The sequence below is a fragment of the Ips typographus genome, linkage group LG1, assembly GCF_016097725.1.
Source record: "Ips typographus isolate SLU linkage group LG1, UJ_Ityp_2.0, whole genome shotgun sequence".
Lineage (NCBI taxonomy): Eukaryota > Metazoa > Arthropoda > Insecta > Coleoptera > Curculionidae > Ips > Ips typographus.
In genome coordinates, this window is record NC_138422.1 from 14,163,659 (window position 1) to 14,178,258 (window position 14,600).

At 35.8% G+C, this 14,600-nt stretch overlaps 1 protein-coding gene across 4 annotated transcripts in view; it reads left to right on the top strand.

Annotated features, from left to right (window-relative positions):
• Positions 1-14,600, top strand: part of LOC145740331 (putative polypeptide N-acetylgalactosaminyltransferase 9) — a 118,528-nt gene that overhangs the window by 33,766 nt on the left and 70,162 nt on the right. For all 4 annotated transcript variants that reach the window (XM_081995835.1, XM_081995834.1, XM_081995836.1 and 1 more), the window contains exons 3-5: positions 2,710-2,839; positions 3,157-3,361; positions 8,278-8,386. In XM_081995835.1, the coding sequence (XP_081851961.1) occupies positions 2,710-2,839; positions 3,157-3,361; positions 8,278-8,386 (444 nt within the window). The remainder of the gene's footprint in view (positions 1-2,709; positions 2,840-3,156; positions 3,362-8,277; positions 8,387-14,600) is intronic.

A 14,600-nucleotide genomic window follows, 5' to 3' on the forward strand; every position in this document is an offset into this window, starting at 1 on the left:
CTCTGAAACATTCTAATAGACAACTCAAAGTGTCAGAAGGTTTTAATTGCAATTAGAATGTGCTATAAGCTTCTGAAACCTTCCAAGAGCCTTCTAAACGTGCTAGAAGCCTCTAGTAGAGCTTCTAAATCTGCCAGAAGCCTCTTAAATATTCTAATAGACATCTCAAAGTACCAAAAGGTTCTTATAGTGATTGGTAGGTGCCAGAAGCCTCTGAAACCTTCCAAGAGCCTTCTAAACGTGCTAGAAGCCTCTAGCAGACATTTTAAATGTGCCAGAAGCCTCTAAAACATTCTAATAGACATCTCAAAGTACCAAAAGGTTCTTATAGTGATTGGTAGGTGCCAGAAGCCTCTGAAACCTTCCAAGAGCCTTCTAAACGTGCTAGAAGCCTCTAGCAGACATTTTAAATCTGCCAGAAGCCTCTGAAATATTCTAATAGACATCTTGAAGTACCAGAAGGTTCTAATAGTGATTAGAATGTGCCAGAAGCCTCTGAAACTTTCCAAGAGCCTTCTAAACGTGCTAGAAGCCTCTAGCAAACATTTTAAATGTGCCAAAAGCCTCTAAAACATTCTAATAGACATCTCGAAGTACCAGAAGGTTCTTATAGTGATTAGAATGTGACAGAATCCTTTGAAACCATTTAAAAATCTTCTTCATTTGCCACAAGCATCTAAAAATTGTTTTGGAATTGCCAAAGGCCTCTGAAATATTCTGATAGACACCAGAAAGTTTTAGTAGTGATTAGACTGTGACAGAAGCCTCTGAAACCTTTTAAGAGTCTTCTAAAGTTGCCACAAGCCTCTAAGAACTATTATTTTAAAAATGCCAGATGCCTCTAAAACATTCTAATAGACATCTTAAAGTACCAGAAAGTTCTTATAGTGATTGGAATATGCCAGAAGCCTCTGAAACATTCTAATAGACATCTTAAAGTACCAAAAGGTTCTTATAGTGATTGGTATGTGCCAGAAGTCTTTGAAACCTTCCAAGAGCCTTCTAAACGTGCTAGAAGCCTCTGAAATATTCTAATAGACATCTTGAAGTACCAGAAGGTTCTAATAGTGATTAGAATGTGCCAGAAGCCTCTGAAACTTTCCAAGAGCCTTCTAAACGTGCTAGAAGCCTCTAGCAAACATTTTAAATGTGCCAAAAGCCCCTAAAACATTCTAATAGACATCTCAAAGTACCAGAAGGTTCTTATAGTGATTAGAATGTGACAGAATCCTTTGAAACCATTTAAAAATCTTCTTAATTTGCCACAAGCCTCTAAAAATTGTTTTGGAATTGCCAAAGGCCTCTGAAATATTCTGATAGACACCAGAAAGTCTTAATAGTGATTAGAATGTGACAGAAGCTTCTGAAACCTTTTAAGAGTCTTCTAAAGTTGCCACAAGCCTCTAAGAACTATTATTTTGAAAATGCCAGATGCCTCTGAAACATTTAAGTGGACATCTCAAAGTACCAGAAGATTCTTACAGTGATTGGAATGTTCTAGAAGCCTCTGAAACCTTCCAAGAGCCATCTAAACGTGCTAAAAGCCTCTAGCAACCATTTTAAATCTTCCAGAAGCCTCTAAAACATTCTAATAGACATTTCAAAGTACCAGAAGGTTCTTATAGTGATTGGAATGTGCCAGAAACTTCTGAAACATTCTAACAGTCTTTCAAACGTGCCAGAAGCCTCTAAAACATTATAATAGACATCTCACAGTACCAGAAGGTTCTTACACTGGTTGGAATGTGCCAGAAGCCTCTGAAACATTCCTGAAACTTGTATGATGGAGTACGGAATTTAGGATGGTGTCAATAATTTGAAATGCTAGATAAAATGCGTTGTTTATATGAAAAACTCACTTCACGAAAGACACTCTATATACTACTACATATAGGCTTAATTTACATCAAAGTAGTAATAAAAAGTGACCTTACTGCTGTGTTTTAAAAATCAGGCCACTGGAGGCATAAAAGATTAGAACACTTAATTTTGAATAGAACAATTTAAAACATTTAGAATTTAAAATTTTCCAAATACACGTATGCCGCTCATTTGCATAATTTCACATTCTTCTTTGATAGCCGGCAAGGCTGGAATTTTGAAAGTTATTTTTCAGTCGCGGTAAATAATTCGTTTCACATAATATATGGGCTATAGTGCAGTGCGATAAAAATATGTAGGTTGTCATAATGCACTGTTTTTGTTTTGCTAAAAGTCGTTTTAAAATGGGTTTTTTATAGCATTTCTGGTTATGAGTAAATAGGATTATTTGAGGGATTTCTTCAGGAACATAATAATTTTTAAAAAGTCAGTTTACGAAGATGATTCTTCATAGACTAAAAGCGTTTACTTTTAATCAAATCATAGCATAAAATTTGTCAGTTTTCATAATTATTTTTGTTTGATTATTAAACGACATTGTTATACGTCAAACTAGCCTGTGCTTATTAGTATGACCAACTTTCGTATTTTAGTCAGTAATTAAATTTTCAGTTCCTCTTAGCTTAGTATAAACTTTTAAAATTTGTAAAGTCTGCTAATTCATTCATTCAAACTTTACTTCCATTTGCTTTATCGGCGTATAATTTGGTTTCTAGTATAACACATGTCATAAGCTCTGATATTTGCCTCCTTGTCAGAAACATTGAATTAACAGTGTTTCTCTCTCCGTATCATTTTACTTTTGATACTATTTTTTAATATTTCCAGATCCCTTCTGATCAAACTGATCGTGATAGTGGGTACAGCATGGTTTACGATAGCGATGCTTATGTTCCGGGAATCGGAGATACCGGACCGTCGACCTATAGCAGAACCACTAAGACAAGATCACAATTCGGTGAGTATTGTTTTTATTCAAATATCAAAAATCAGTATTTTAAACAATCCAAACAATGTTGTTGCAATGCATACTAACACAATTGAGTTACTTTATTGATAATGAGATTTTTTTTATTCAAAATTTATAGTGTAAGTACCACTTAGTTACTCTTAACAACTCGCGGGACAACTTATACAATTTGGTAGAGAGTACCAAACTTTTTGTAAGTAATTAACTTTTAATCAAAATATGTAAACCGAATTGGCTACGCTGGCAAACTGTACGTTAGTCTTTTCATTACACTCTTTGTGAGTATCGATTTGATTTGCTTGCAGGTGGATGACGTGCACGAATCGGTAGTGAGACGTAACGTGAATAAGAACGAGATATTCGATCGCGAAGCCGGTCCTCTCATGCCTTTTAACAAGGAGGAAAGCGACTCGTTACTCAAGAGGGAAAACGACGACTCAGTGTTGGCACCACCGCAAGAACTGCCCGGCGAAATGGGAAAAGCGGTCGTGTTGCCGACCAATATGAGTGGTGAGTACTGGTTTCACAATCGGAAAGTTGAGATTAAAATTTTCTTTCATCCAGTATATTAGTGTGCAGTGATATTTATTTTATTTGTGTTAATAGTTGATACTTTCGAATCAAAAAAGTGTTTTACTTGTCAAAATTAGCTGTAATTGGTCTATTGCATATTTCATAGTTAGGATAAACTGTGATTCCACATCTGTTCAGCCAGTTATCCCTTACCTAAACTGTTAAGGAAGTAGCCAATATTCCTGTAGGAGTAGAAACATTTTCACTGATTTTGTCTGCTATATCAAATTAATGGAATAACATCTTATGGAAACCTTGATTTGCAGTGAACCAATCATATTTTTGAAAAGCATCTTAAGCTAATCACTGCTTACAACAATTGCGGTAATTTAAAACGATACCACAAAAAAACATCATTAATCTTTTATTTTCTGTTTGCAAAAATCACGTTCGCCTATTTGTTACCGTAACGGCTGGCGTACTTCACAGAACAAAAACACTCCAACTATATAAAAAAATCATCCTTCGGCTTCGGCTGTGCATTCTCAGTCACGGCAAGCTGCGGCCCTTAAAACCCAAGATCCATTTTTTGGGGGTTCCCTTAGGAACGGCAACCAACTTCACCTCGTTTGGGACAAGAAACGATTTTGGCGCCTCTTTACCCTCAATGCTATCCCTTGGGGAACACATAGGCGGGCGTATACGCGACTTAAATCCGATTTTGTTTCCGATACTAAAGCAGGAGAAAAACGGATCTTTAACAACTTTGAATATGGCCCGGAAGGGTTTTATCGCGCGATGAGAAAATACGAGAGTCCTAGGATGGATTCAATACGATCCGCTGGGGCAGACTGTTTTTCCCTTGATTTGAAAATGTATGTCATGGTTCGACGCTTCCAAAAAAAAACTCTTTAAAAACTTTTGGCGGACAACAATGGCGGTGGGAAACGGCCCCCGTCACATCCCTCGGTAGTTTCCCTAGAGTTTCTAGAGTAATTTTCGAAAACAGCTTCTCTTTCATTCGAAAAACATGAAGGAATGGAGGGTCTCGGCGCAAATCAAGAGTTCAGGAAGGCAACGTGAATTATGTGCGCTAATCCAGGAACATTACCGAGAAAGTATTCCGCTAGGAAAAAAGTTTCTCGACTCAATCGCTGGTAACACTAAGAACCCAGAACGCTTTCATAAATCGGTTTTCGGGAAAACGAGACTTTTTTGTTATTAGATTTGGGAGTCTAATGGCTGTAATTTGGACTAATGGTTTATTCCCATGGACCGGACTGTTTTAACACATTGAAATACCACGAAGCTGAAAGAGGAGATCACTTTAGTGAGTGAAGTAAATCAAATGAGGAAAGTTATGATTAATATAGTTTAACCCTAGTCATAATGTTCAAACTTAATCCTTTTGGGACAATATGGGTTTTTACATTAGTTTGGTTCCAATTTGCTTTCCTTTCTAGCGAACTTAAAAGGGCATTGAAGAATCCGATAAATTTCTACAAAACGTCCTAATCTGGCCAGTGTTCAACTAGAAACCCGAACGGTCTTCTCTGGAAAGTAATTTAATAGGAACATGAATGTTAAGACACTCATTTACATAGAGTATATGTGTATCATAACCCATTAAATTGTGAAATTCTCTCGGATTTCTCTAGCATTTTGATATTAGCGGATGCCATATTTTAGGATTCCAGCTAACGTAACCACGAGACTAATTGAAATTCAAGAGAGTAACGTAAAATTCCGACTTGGCAAATTAAAATTGAAAAGGTAGAAAAACCGTAATAAGCTTAAGTTCGATGCAGATACAGTCAATTCTAACTTAAACTGTGAATGAGATTCTTTGTGTAGTAAACTAGGATTTTTTAAATAAAATAGCTAGTTGTGATCTTGGCTAGTGCCACTTGCCATTCGGTGTCACTCTAATTAATGAGACAACTAGAGAGAATAAATGCTAGAATCAGAGAGATAAAAGAAGATTACTGGGAAAGATTTACCAAAGAGATGGGGAGAGATATGTACGAGAGCCAGAGAAAGATGTGGCGAATGCTAAAAATGAAGAAATTAGAAATCAAGGATACTATGCAGACCAATAAAATCAATGCGGAAGAATGGGTTATATTTTGAAAACCTATATAAAGAAAATGAGGGAATTGAACAACTACTAATAGAAGAAGACCAAGAAGAAGACAATGAGATAGAATTGACAGGCAGTACGGTAGAACACATCGTGAAACATCTTAAAAATCAAAAAAGGTCAGGACCCGACGAGATAACAAATGAAATGTTAAAATACGGGGGAGACAACCTACAAAAAGTAATATTAACTCTCTTCAGAAACATCATAATAGAACAAAAAGTACCAAATGAATGGAAAAGCAGCATAACGATACCAATTTTTAAAAAGGGCCAGAAAACAATGCCGGACAATTATCGTGGAATAACGCTTCTCAACAGAATCTCAAGGCTTTCCTTCACTAGGACTTTGTTAGATGAATTAAACAAAACTATACAAATTCGCGAAGAACAGCAAGGTTTTACAAAAAACTGGTCTACCATTGATGCTATATTCATTGTAAACCAAATAACAGAAAAATCTCTAGAGTTTAATAAACCAGCTTATATGTGCTTTGTCGACATGAATAAAGCTTTCGACCGGGTACGATTGGCGGACATCATTGAAATAATGCGAAAAAAGGAAGTGAACCAGATATTAATAAAACTAATATTCGAGATCAATAACCACTATCGGACTAGTATAAAAGTAGGACCTTTCGTACGCACAGGAATAAGACAAGGTGACTTAGCCCATTTATATTCAATATGATTATGGACAAAATTGTCGAAAATCTACCTAAAAGAGCAGGATACAAAATGGGGAACACTTACTTCAATGTCGTCTGCTACGCAGATGATGCGGTGCCCATTGCTGATTCTGAGGACGACCTTCAGAGATTAATTCACTCTTTTAATCAATCAGTAAAACAATTAAATATGGTCATTAACACAGACAAAACCAAATGTCTCCTATCATCATAAGAGCCAACAAGATGCAAACTGGAGATTGACCAGAACATTGTAGAACAAGTAAATCAGTTCAAATACTTAGGAGCTGAGTTAACAAGTTATGGAAATCTACAGAATGAAGTCAGAGAACAAACTATGAAGGCGTCTCGAATATCAGGATGTGACATTGTGTGGAAAAACAAATATCTTAACATAAACAGTAAAATAAAAGTATATAAATTGACAATCAGACCTGTCATAACGTATGCAGCCCAAACAAGACCAGACACATCAAAAACATTACAAATGATGCGAACGGTTTGAAATGAAAATAATAAGAAGGATACACGGAAAAACACTACACGCCAGAATCAGAAGCGAAGATCTTAGACAACGGAGCGAGATACAGGACATAGGAAGGTGGGTAAGACAGAGAAGAAAATACTGGAATAAACACGTAAACAGAATGGAAGACAACAGACTTTTAGAAATCGCAAAAACAAACAATCCTGTCGGAAAACGAACCCAAGGCAGACCTCCAAAACGCTGGACATCAACGTCCGAAGAGGCCTATCTGGACACCAATATTAGAAATAAAGAAGAAGAAGAAGAACTAGAGAGGGTTAATCTTAGCAGCTAGAAATAAAACTTATCTATGAATGGCGTAATTTGATGAGGTTTATTTTTCATTCACACTCAAAGTGGAAATCTTTTGTCTCTGTATCTAGTTTTAAAGCGAAAAAACTACATAACATAAAGCAGAGGTTGGTAATTAACAACATTGTTGACTTACTAAGATTACTGACTGATTTTCCAGTCTGAGATAGTTTTCTATGGCTATTTATAGTTACTGGTCTATTTCCATTTAAAACCAATAGTTTGCATCATATTTGCAAGGCAGAAATGGCCCTGCAAGTTTTTAAACGTTTTCCAATTTGGTCCAATAATTCTTTTTGCAAAATTTTGATTCCTACATAATAATTTTGCTTTAGCATACATTAATTTGATCTCTCCTTGTGTTTTTCATAAATGTAGTTATTTTGGTTTTTCTGATCGACATTTTCTAAGAAATGTTAGTGAAATAGGAGTCATCAGCTTAAATTCCAGCCCTTTTTATTCGGCATAGGGTAGCAGTTCTCACGTTTAAAGGAGTAATCAATCGGGATGTCATTTTAAAACTGTTTCTTTCCGTGTTCGTAAAAAACCAGCACATTTAGAATTAGCATTTGAGCTTACTCATGGGCCGTATTTGTTTTCACGCTTCATGGAGCCAGCAGAGCTTTTTTGACGTCACAATGATGTAGTTTGACAAGTTTTGCCAAATTGCGTCATCGTGACGTCAAAAATGCTCTGCTTGCTCCATGGAGCTTAAAAACTAATGCGCTTATTGTAGCGCTGCTTTTTTAGAATATCTACTTTGATATTTATTTAAATCAAAGTGACAGTAAATGACAACGTTTTTAATTAGACATGATGACAAAATCACCAACGTGCCTTTTTTGCTAAAATTGTTTATTTCATATGTTTGATATGCGAGAAACAAAGATGTAAAAAGATGACGTCATTTTCAAAAGGTCAAAATTCAACTACTACTATTCTAACTAGTGCTGGGGATTAATAAAGATTGTGCTGAGTGTCCTGGAAGTGTATCTAATCTAAAACTGTAATTGTGTGTTAAAGTTGCTGCTCAAAACTATACTATTTTAGAAAAATATTAATTCAAGTGTCATAAAAATCGTAAACAATAAAATATTTTCAGCTCACACTTAAAAGTGTGTTGTTAGTTCTCTATGAACTACCTCAAAAGTAGCAGAAAGTATAAAAGTATACTTGGTTTGTAGTTTGAGACATCCTGTACGATTCAATGTTACCAATCATTAATTAGAATTTTTGTATGATTTCAGCTGCCGTAAAAAAAATGGTAGACAACGGATGGCTGAAGAACGCTTTTAATCAATACGCTAGCGATATGATCAGCGTCCATCGGAGCTTACCTGACGCCAGAGACGAATGGTAAGTGACTTATCAATTTTACATTGTTCTTCAAATTCAAAAAGCGCTATCATGTTCGGGCTTTGTTAAAAATTAATCGCACACCGACCACATAAAACCTTTAGTCCCAGCGCTCATTAAAAATACCCGCCCACAGAGTTTTGTAATAGAAATGTCAATCCTATGTACGCTCGTCATAATAAGGTCAATTTCAAGGGAGATTTGGTTTTAATAAATTGTTGGAGTGGACTTTTGGAACGTTTAATAATGATCAAAACTAGGAAAAAGCTGATTTATACGACCAACTGATATTTTCAAAATATACAGTTTTGTCATGCAGTCCAAGGAGGAACATCCTAAGTTACACATTACCTTTATCCGTTTCGAATACTCAGCAGTTTAATTACAGTTTAGGAAGCATTTTGGCACAAAATGAAAAAAAATACGCACAAAATCGAATGCTTATTTGGACACTAATTTATAGTTTAGTTTTACATGTAATTTAAATTAATCTAAATCAAGTTTAATTTTTTAATTTGGAGGTACCTACAGTAGCGTACCAAATAATACGCGAAACCTCTTAAACGTAATAAATTAAGGTTAAATTTGATGTGGTCGTAAAAGGCGGCCATTTCCGGATTAGACGGGATATTCGAACGTCTTTTTATCCGGACCTTTCCGGCCAATTAATCGTGGAACGCGTGGCCGGCATTTTTTGGATATCCTCAGGTTGAACGGGGTTAACGGGACTGTCGGGATTAACCCCCGAATTAGTCGGCAATTCGGGATTTATGCAGTAAAGGACCGGCGTTATTTTATGGCGGCCCGCTTCCGAATTAGGAGACCGGAATAGGGTCGGCCCTAAGAGGAAATCACCTGCTGAACCGCGAATAATGGGCTTTAAAGTCGTGTATCTGGAACGCATTTTGATTGCTCGTTTAGTTTGGTTTACGGTTGTTTTGGAGCTGTATCGTAAACTGACTGATAGGACAAGTAGATTATTTACTACGATAGTTGTAATTTTAGTCCATAAAACCAATTTAGCTTTTCAGTTCACCTATTACCTATTACTCTGCTATGACATTAAACTGAGTTGAATTTTAGTTCAATAAATTGATATTTTGATTGATGATTTTGATATTATCATTTTTTGTAAAGAAAGGCCTGGTAGCTGTTTGATCGTGTGTAGTTTATACTGTGATTTTGTTTCATTTCTATTGTCAGAGTCTGAAATGTTAACTTAAATTGGTTTCAAGTATAGCGGTGCAATATCTCTTAAATAAAATCAGCTGTCTTTGCATGCTTAGCAATCGTTTTTGGGGAAATGCTGCCAAGGTTCACATCCCAAATAGACCAGAAACTTCTTAAACTTTTAAGTTATTCACATCCGTAAATAAAGTGTGTTCAATTTTAATTTTTTACCTGCAGGAACAAAAAAAAGTCGCTCGGTATAAGACCGAGTGTAAGATGGATGGGCAAACAGTTCCCAGCCAACAATTAGTTTGAAAATTGAAAAATTTGATAATTTGACTGGGAACTGTTTGATTACCTACCTTACAGTCCTGATCACGCACCGATCGACTTTTTGTTTCTAAATTTAAAAAATGGCTTACGGGACAAAAATTCGAAAACAACTAAAGCCTGAAAACAGCTGGCAATTATGCAGAAAAGTAAATAAAGGTATAATAAAAGAAAATAGTGAAATCCAAACTAATTTCTAAGGTATTTTTAATTTTATGTCAAAACTTACTTTTGAATAACTTGAAGAAGCTTTTCGCACATTTTGGAAAGTTGTCAGTAGCACTTAGAGGTCTTGGGCATATTCAAAACGGTCGTAGAGACCTCTAACAATTTAAAACAACTATGGGAAGGTTTAAAACACTTGTATAGGCCTCTGGCATTTTTATAAATTGAGGTCTACGAAACTTTTAAAATGGTGCTAAGGCCTCTGGCAAAATTAAAACAATTCTGGGAAAGTTTAAAACAGTAATAGAAGGCTCTGGAACTTTTCAAAAAGTTCTCAGTAGTATTTGGAGGTTTCGTGCACATTTAAAACAGTCGTAGAGGCCCCCGGCACTTTTTAGAAGAATCTCAATAGCATTTAGAGGGTCTAAGAACTTTCAAAGTTGTCCAACAGGCCTCTGGCAGTTTAAAACAGTTCTGGAAAGGTATAAGATTCTTTTAGAGGCTTCTGGCACTTTTTAGAAGGTTTTCAATAGCATTTAGAGGAGAGGTTAATAGTCTTAGCGGCCTCTGGCAATTTGAAAAAAATCTGAGAAGGTTTAAAACCCTTGTAGAGGCCTCTGTCACTTTTTAGAAGGTTTTCAATAGCATTTATAGGTCTATGGAACTTTCAAAATGATTCTAGAGGCCTCTGGCAATTTAAAACTACTCTGGGAAGGTTTAAGACACTTGTAAAACTTTCTGGCACTTTCAAAGGGACTCTAGAGGTTTCTGGTAATTTAAATTAATTTTTTCAACTGCAAAAGCTATACTATACGACCAACCAATCAAATTTTTTTATACTCTTGGAAAACTCATTTTGCTAGTTCTTTTTTAAAACTTTCATCTTTATTTACACCGTTTAGGGTGAGACTTTGTCCATTAGATTTCAAAATGCTTAAGGCATCTGAAAAAAATGAGATAAAGGATGTGATGCAACAGTCACTAAACAAATACTATCTGGGCCCTAATTCTTGAAAACAGAGAGCAGAATTCTCAAGAGTAGTTTTAATATAATGTGACAGAAGAAACTGACAATGGCAGGTTTCTGTCACATTCTGCATACATTTCTTTTGGTAACTCTCTTCCCTCAACCCAGTAATCGCGTTTTCAAATGTCTTGAATGCAATGGCTGTCATTTTGAGTAATTGTTATTGAACCTTAACCGTAACTTGAACCGTAACTGTTATTGAAAAGGTTATTGCACCGTCGTATTTAATTCTAGTCTTGACTGTAACTTTATACATTCGTTCTGTCACATTCAAAACCACAGCCAAAATCATATCTATCGTGAAATAAGCCTGTCATGTTTAAATCTGTATTTCTACTTCTAACAAGTTACCCTGTCGCATTGTGATATTTAAAACCAGTCGACAATAACAAAATTCTAATTTTGCGTGTGTCTAGTTCAATAACTCCCAATTAACGTTGGACAAACGTTTGTTCGAGTGGGACGACGGTCAGTTCGATTCAAAGTGCAGAATTCAGCAAACAATAAATTTGTTAACAAACTAATGGAACTTGATTCCAATACGAACGGTAGCCGGCCTAATGAGGTTTGCCCTGAAGTATCTACATGAGCAATCAAAACAGCGATTGCAACCGGTTTACTCAGGAGCTTACACAACGCCCATCGACAAATATTTCGCTGAATTTCCACAAACCCAAATATTTGAGTGGTTTATTTAGTAGGACGCATCCTATTCACCTCATACGTATCAAATGTAGTGGAAAGAATCTTTGTGGGGCTATTTGGATTGTTAAATTCGCTTAAGGGCAATCGTTCGAAGTTCGAACGAAATCTGTCGGTTTTTCCAGTCACATAACTCACATAAAATAACCGAACTAAAAAGCTAATTGATCCCTTTACATTACAATTCGAGTTGGAGAAGTGGAGACAGTTTGTCACAGCTCCCACCCAAAAACAAGCAAATCTCAGCAAAACGGTTTCATGCTCGAGAACTTTTCCGCCTCCATCATCAAAGTTCTAACAAACTTTGAATGATTCCATCAAAGTAATAAGAAAATATTTTTCACGGGAGACTCGGTTACAGGACCCCCAGGTATCTGGATTCCGTGGAGTGCGCTAATGCGTGTGACAGCTTGACGGATGTTTAATGCCGCAGAATACGTCTAGAAATTTCTCCGCCATGCTAATTGGAATGAAACCGAAACGTACGTTGGGGACAAATTATAAAATTTAAATGGTTTTGGGGAGAAAGTTTCGTATCTAAACCTGTCCTATTTACGACAGGGGTGTACTGCTGCTAGTTTAATTTTCGAACAAGTTTTAATTCAACCGAAAGTTAAATTATATAAACAGACAGAAGTCCCTGCGATATGTAAATAAGTTTATAAATTATAAATAAAGATAAAAATTAGATAGATGATCAATCAATCAAAAGTACTTTATTGTCCTGAGAATCAAGTTCTATTGACGAAGTTAAGAATAGTACATGTAAATAATACAAAATTTAGCATATAACACTAAGTACAAAACAACACAGCATGAAAGCCACTGAAATATACGAATATTTTTTTAAACTACATTTTTTTATGAAAATGGATTTTGTTAATGAAATGGGGTTTTCCCCCATAAGAAAAATATAACTAATTATAAACATTTAACACATGAATGAGATTTAATGGTTTGGATAATTTAGAAACTTAATTTAAAGTTTAAATTTATTAAAATCCTGATTGGCTATGTCTACTTTGACGTAGGCGTCCCTAGAGCAAATCAAATACGGCACGAAATCCAATGTCTTGGACTTCTTCGGCTTATAATGGTCATTCTGTCTCTTTAGAAATGCCTGGAGTTTACTGTATTTGCTGATGTCGACGTTTGCTTCAGATATTATCGTGGCTTTGATCAGGGAATATTGGCTCCATAGAGAAGATGCCTTGAGCTTCTTAGACTTCTGCAGGAAGTAAGCCAGGAGCACCTTTTCATCTGTAAAATTCTCTGCATTCTGTTCAACGCACCATTTTTGGTAAACAAGAAACTGTTTTTTGTAAGCCTCGCGAGATTTTTCTGGAAGAAGGCTAGCGATGGCCTCTTGGGCGGCCTCTTCAATGTTCATTTTCAAAAAATACGATTATTCTGGACTCACCGTTTGATAACAACTGATTGACATTTGTTTTGTGCCATAGCAACACTTCCAGGGCACAATAAATTTTAAGTGAATCCACCATGCCAACAACAATCAATAACACCTAGGGACTTAACCACTTTAGTCCCTAGGACTTAATTCTTTTTATTATAAATACTTTCACTCATCTTTCTTCAGCGGATAGATTAAATTGATGTGATCAGCTCAGAAGGAATCGGAAGAAGAATATAGTGTATCGGCCACAAATGTCTTTTCAAAACCCAAAAATAGCTCCAAACTAAAGTAAAATAATTATTTCTGTCTCTTGTAACTCTTCTTCAATGGTGATTGATTATGTTTTCGAAATCTCATAAAGATGCTTTTGGGACATGTTTGTTCAGTGGACTTCGATTCCACAATTTTTTTAAAATTGTTCTTTGCTTCTGTGGTACGTTTAGCAACTTTCTAAAGTCATTTTCTTGTTTGTGAGCTGCGCAGTTAATTTCTGAAAAAGGTTTAGGTACAGCTTCTCCAAAATTTTCTGCATTTTTGATAGGTCAGTAACTAGTTCTGGATTAGTTTCTGCACTTATCAATATTGTTAATTGTCAGTTTGATGTGTTGCGTTTTTGTGCTTCACACTTTACTTCACAATCTGAAGAAGATGGACGGAGGATGATGGAGAATTCAGAATTGCCTTTTTTAAAGCAAAAAACAATTTTTTTGTAAAAGTTTTCTATCGTCCACAACATTGAATTTATTGCTAAAATGCTTTACTTTACCATTGTACTAACCTTTAAAATAAAATGAATATTAAAATTTATACTTTTGGGTGCAGCACTAAGCAGTATTGTGCAGTAAAGTTATAAAATTCGTCTAGTAAACCTTTTTCGTAAAGATTGAAACATTTCTCTCCAACAAAATATAAAAGCCAAAATACACATATATCGTAAAGTTATGCCGTACCTGAAAACAAATAGGTTTTATTAGCTATGCAAAAGGAGCTTACGTTGTTTTATTCCACTGGTGTCACCGGAAGAAAAATAGGTTTTCGAGCATCCGTATCCTGTCGCCTCTCAGTCGTTTCAGGCATATCTAATGTACCGAAAGATATTCGATATGTGATGCTCGCTTGAAGCACGACGGTAATATTTAGATTCTATTATAAATTTGCATATTTCGTACAAAGCCATTGTTCCGATTTTTTAGCCCTTATCTTATCCCGGCAACTAACTAACCAGATAGGAAACTCCGGTATCACAAACTACGTCGGAAATTCCGGGTTAAATGTGGCACTAAGCTAATATAATTCGACCCATAACCTTAATCCCCTATGCAAAGCGGATCGTCTTATACTTCGCAGGATTTAGCTGCATTTATGTTAGAGCGGAAGTTCGGGGGCGATGCAGGAAATGTATCCGC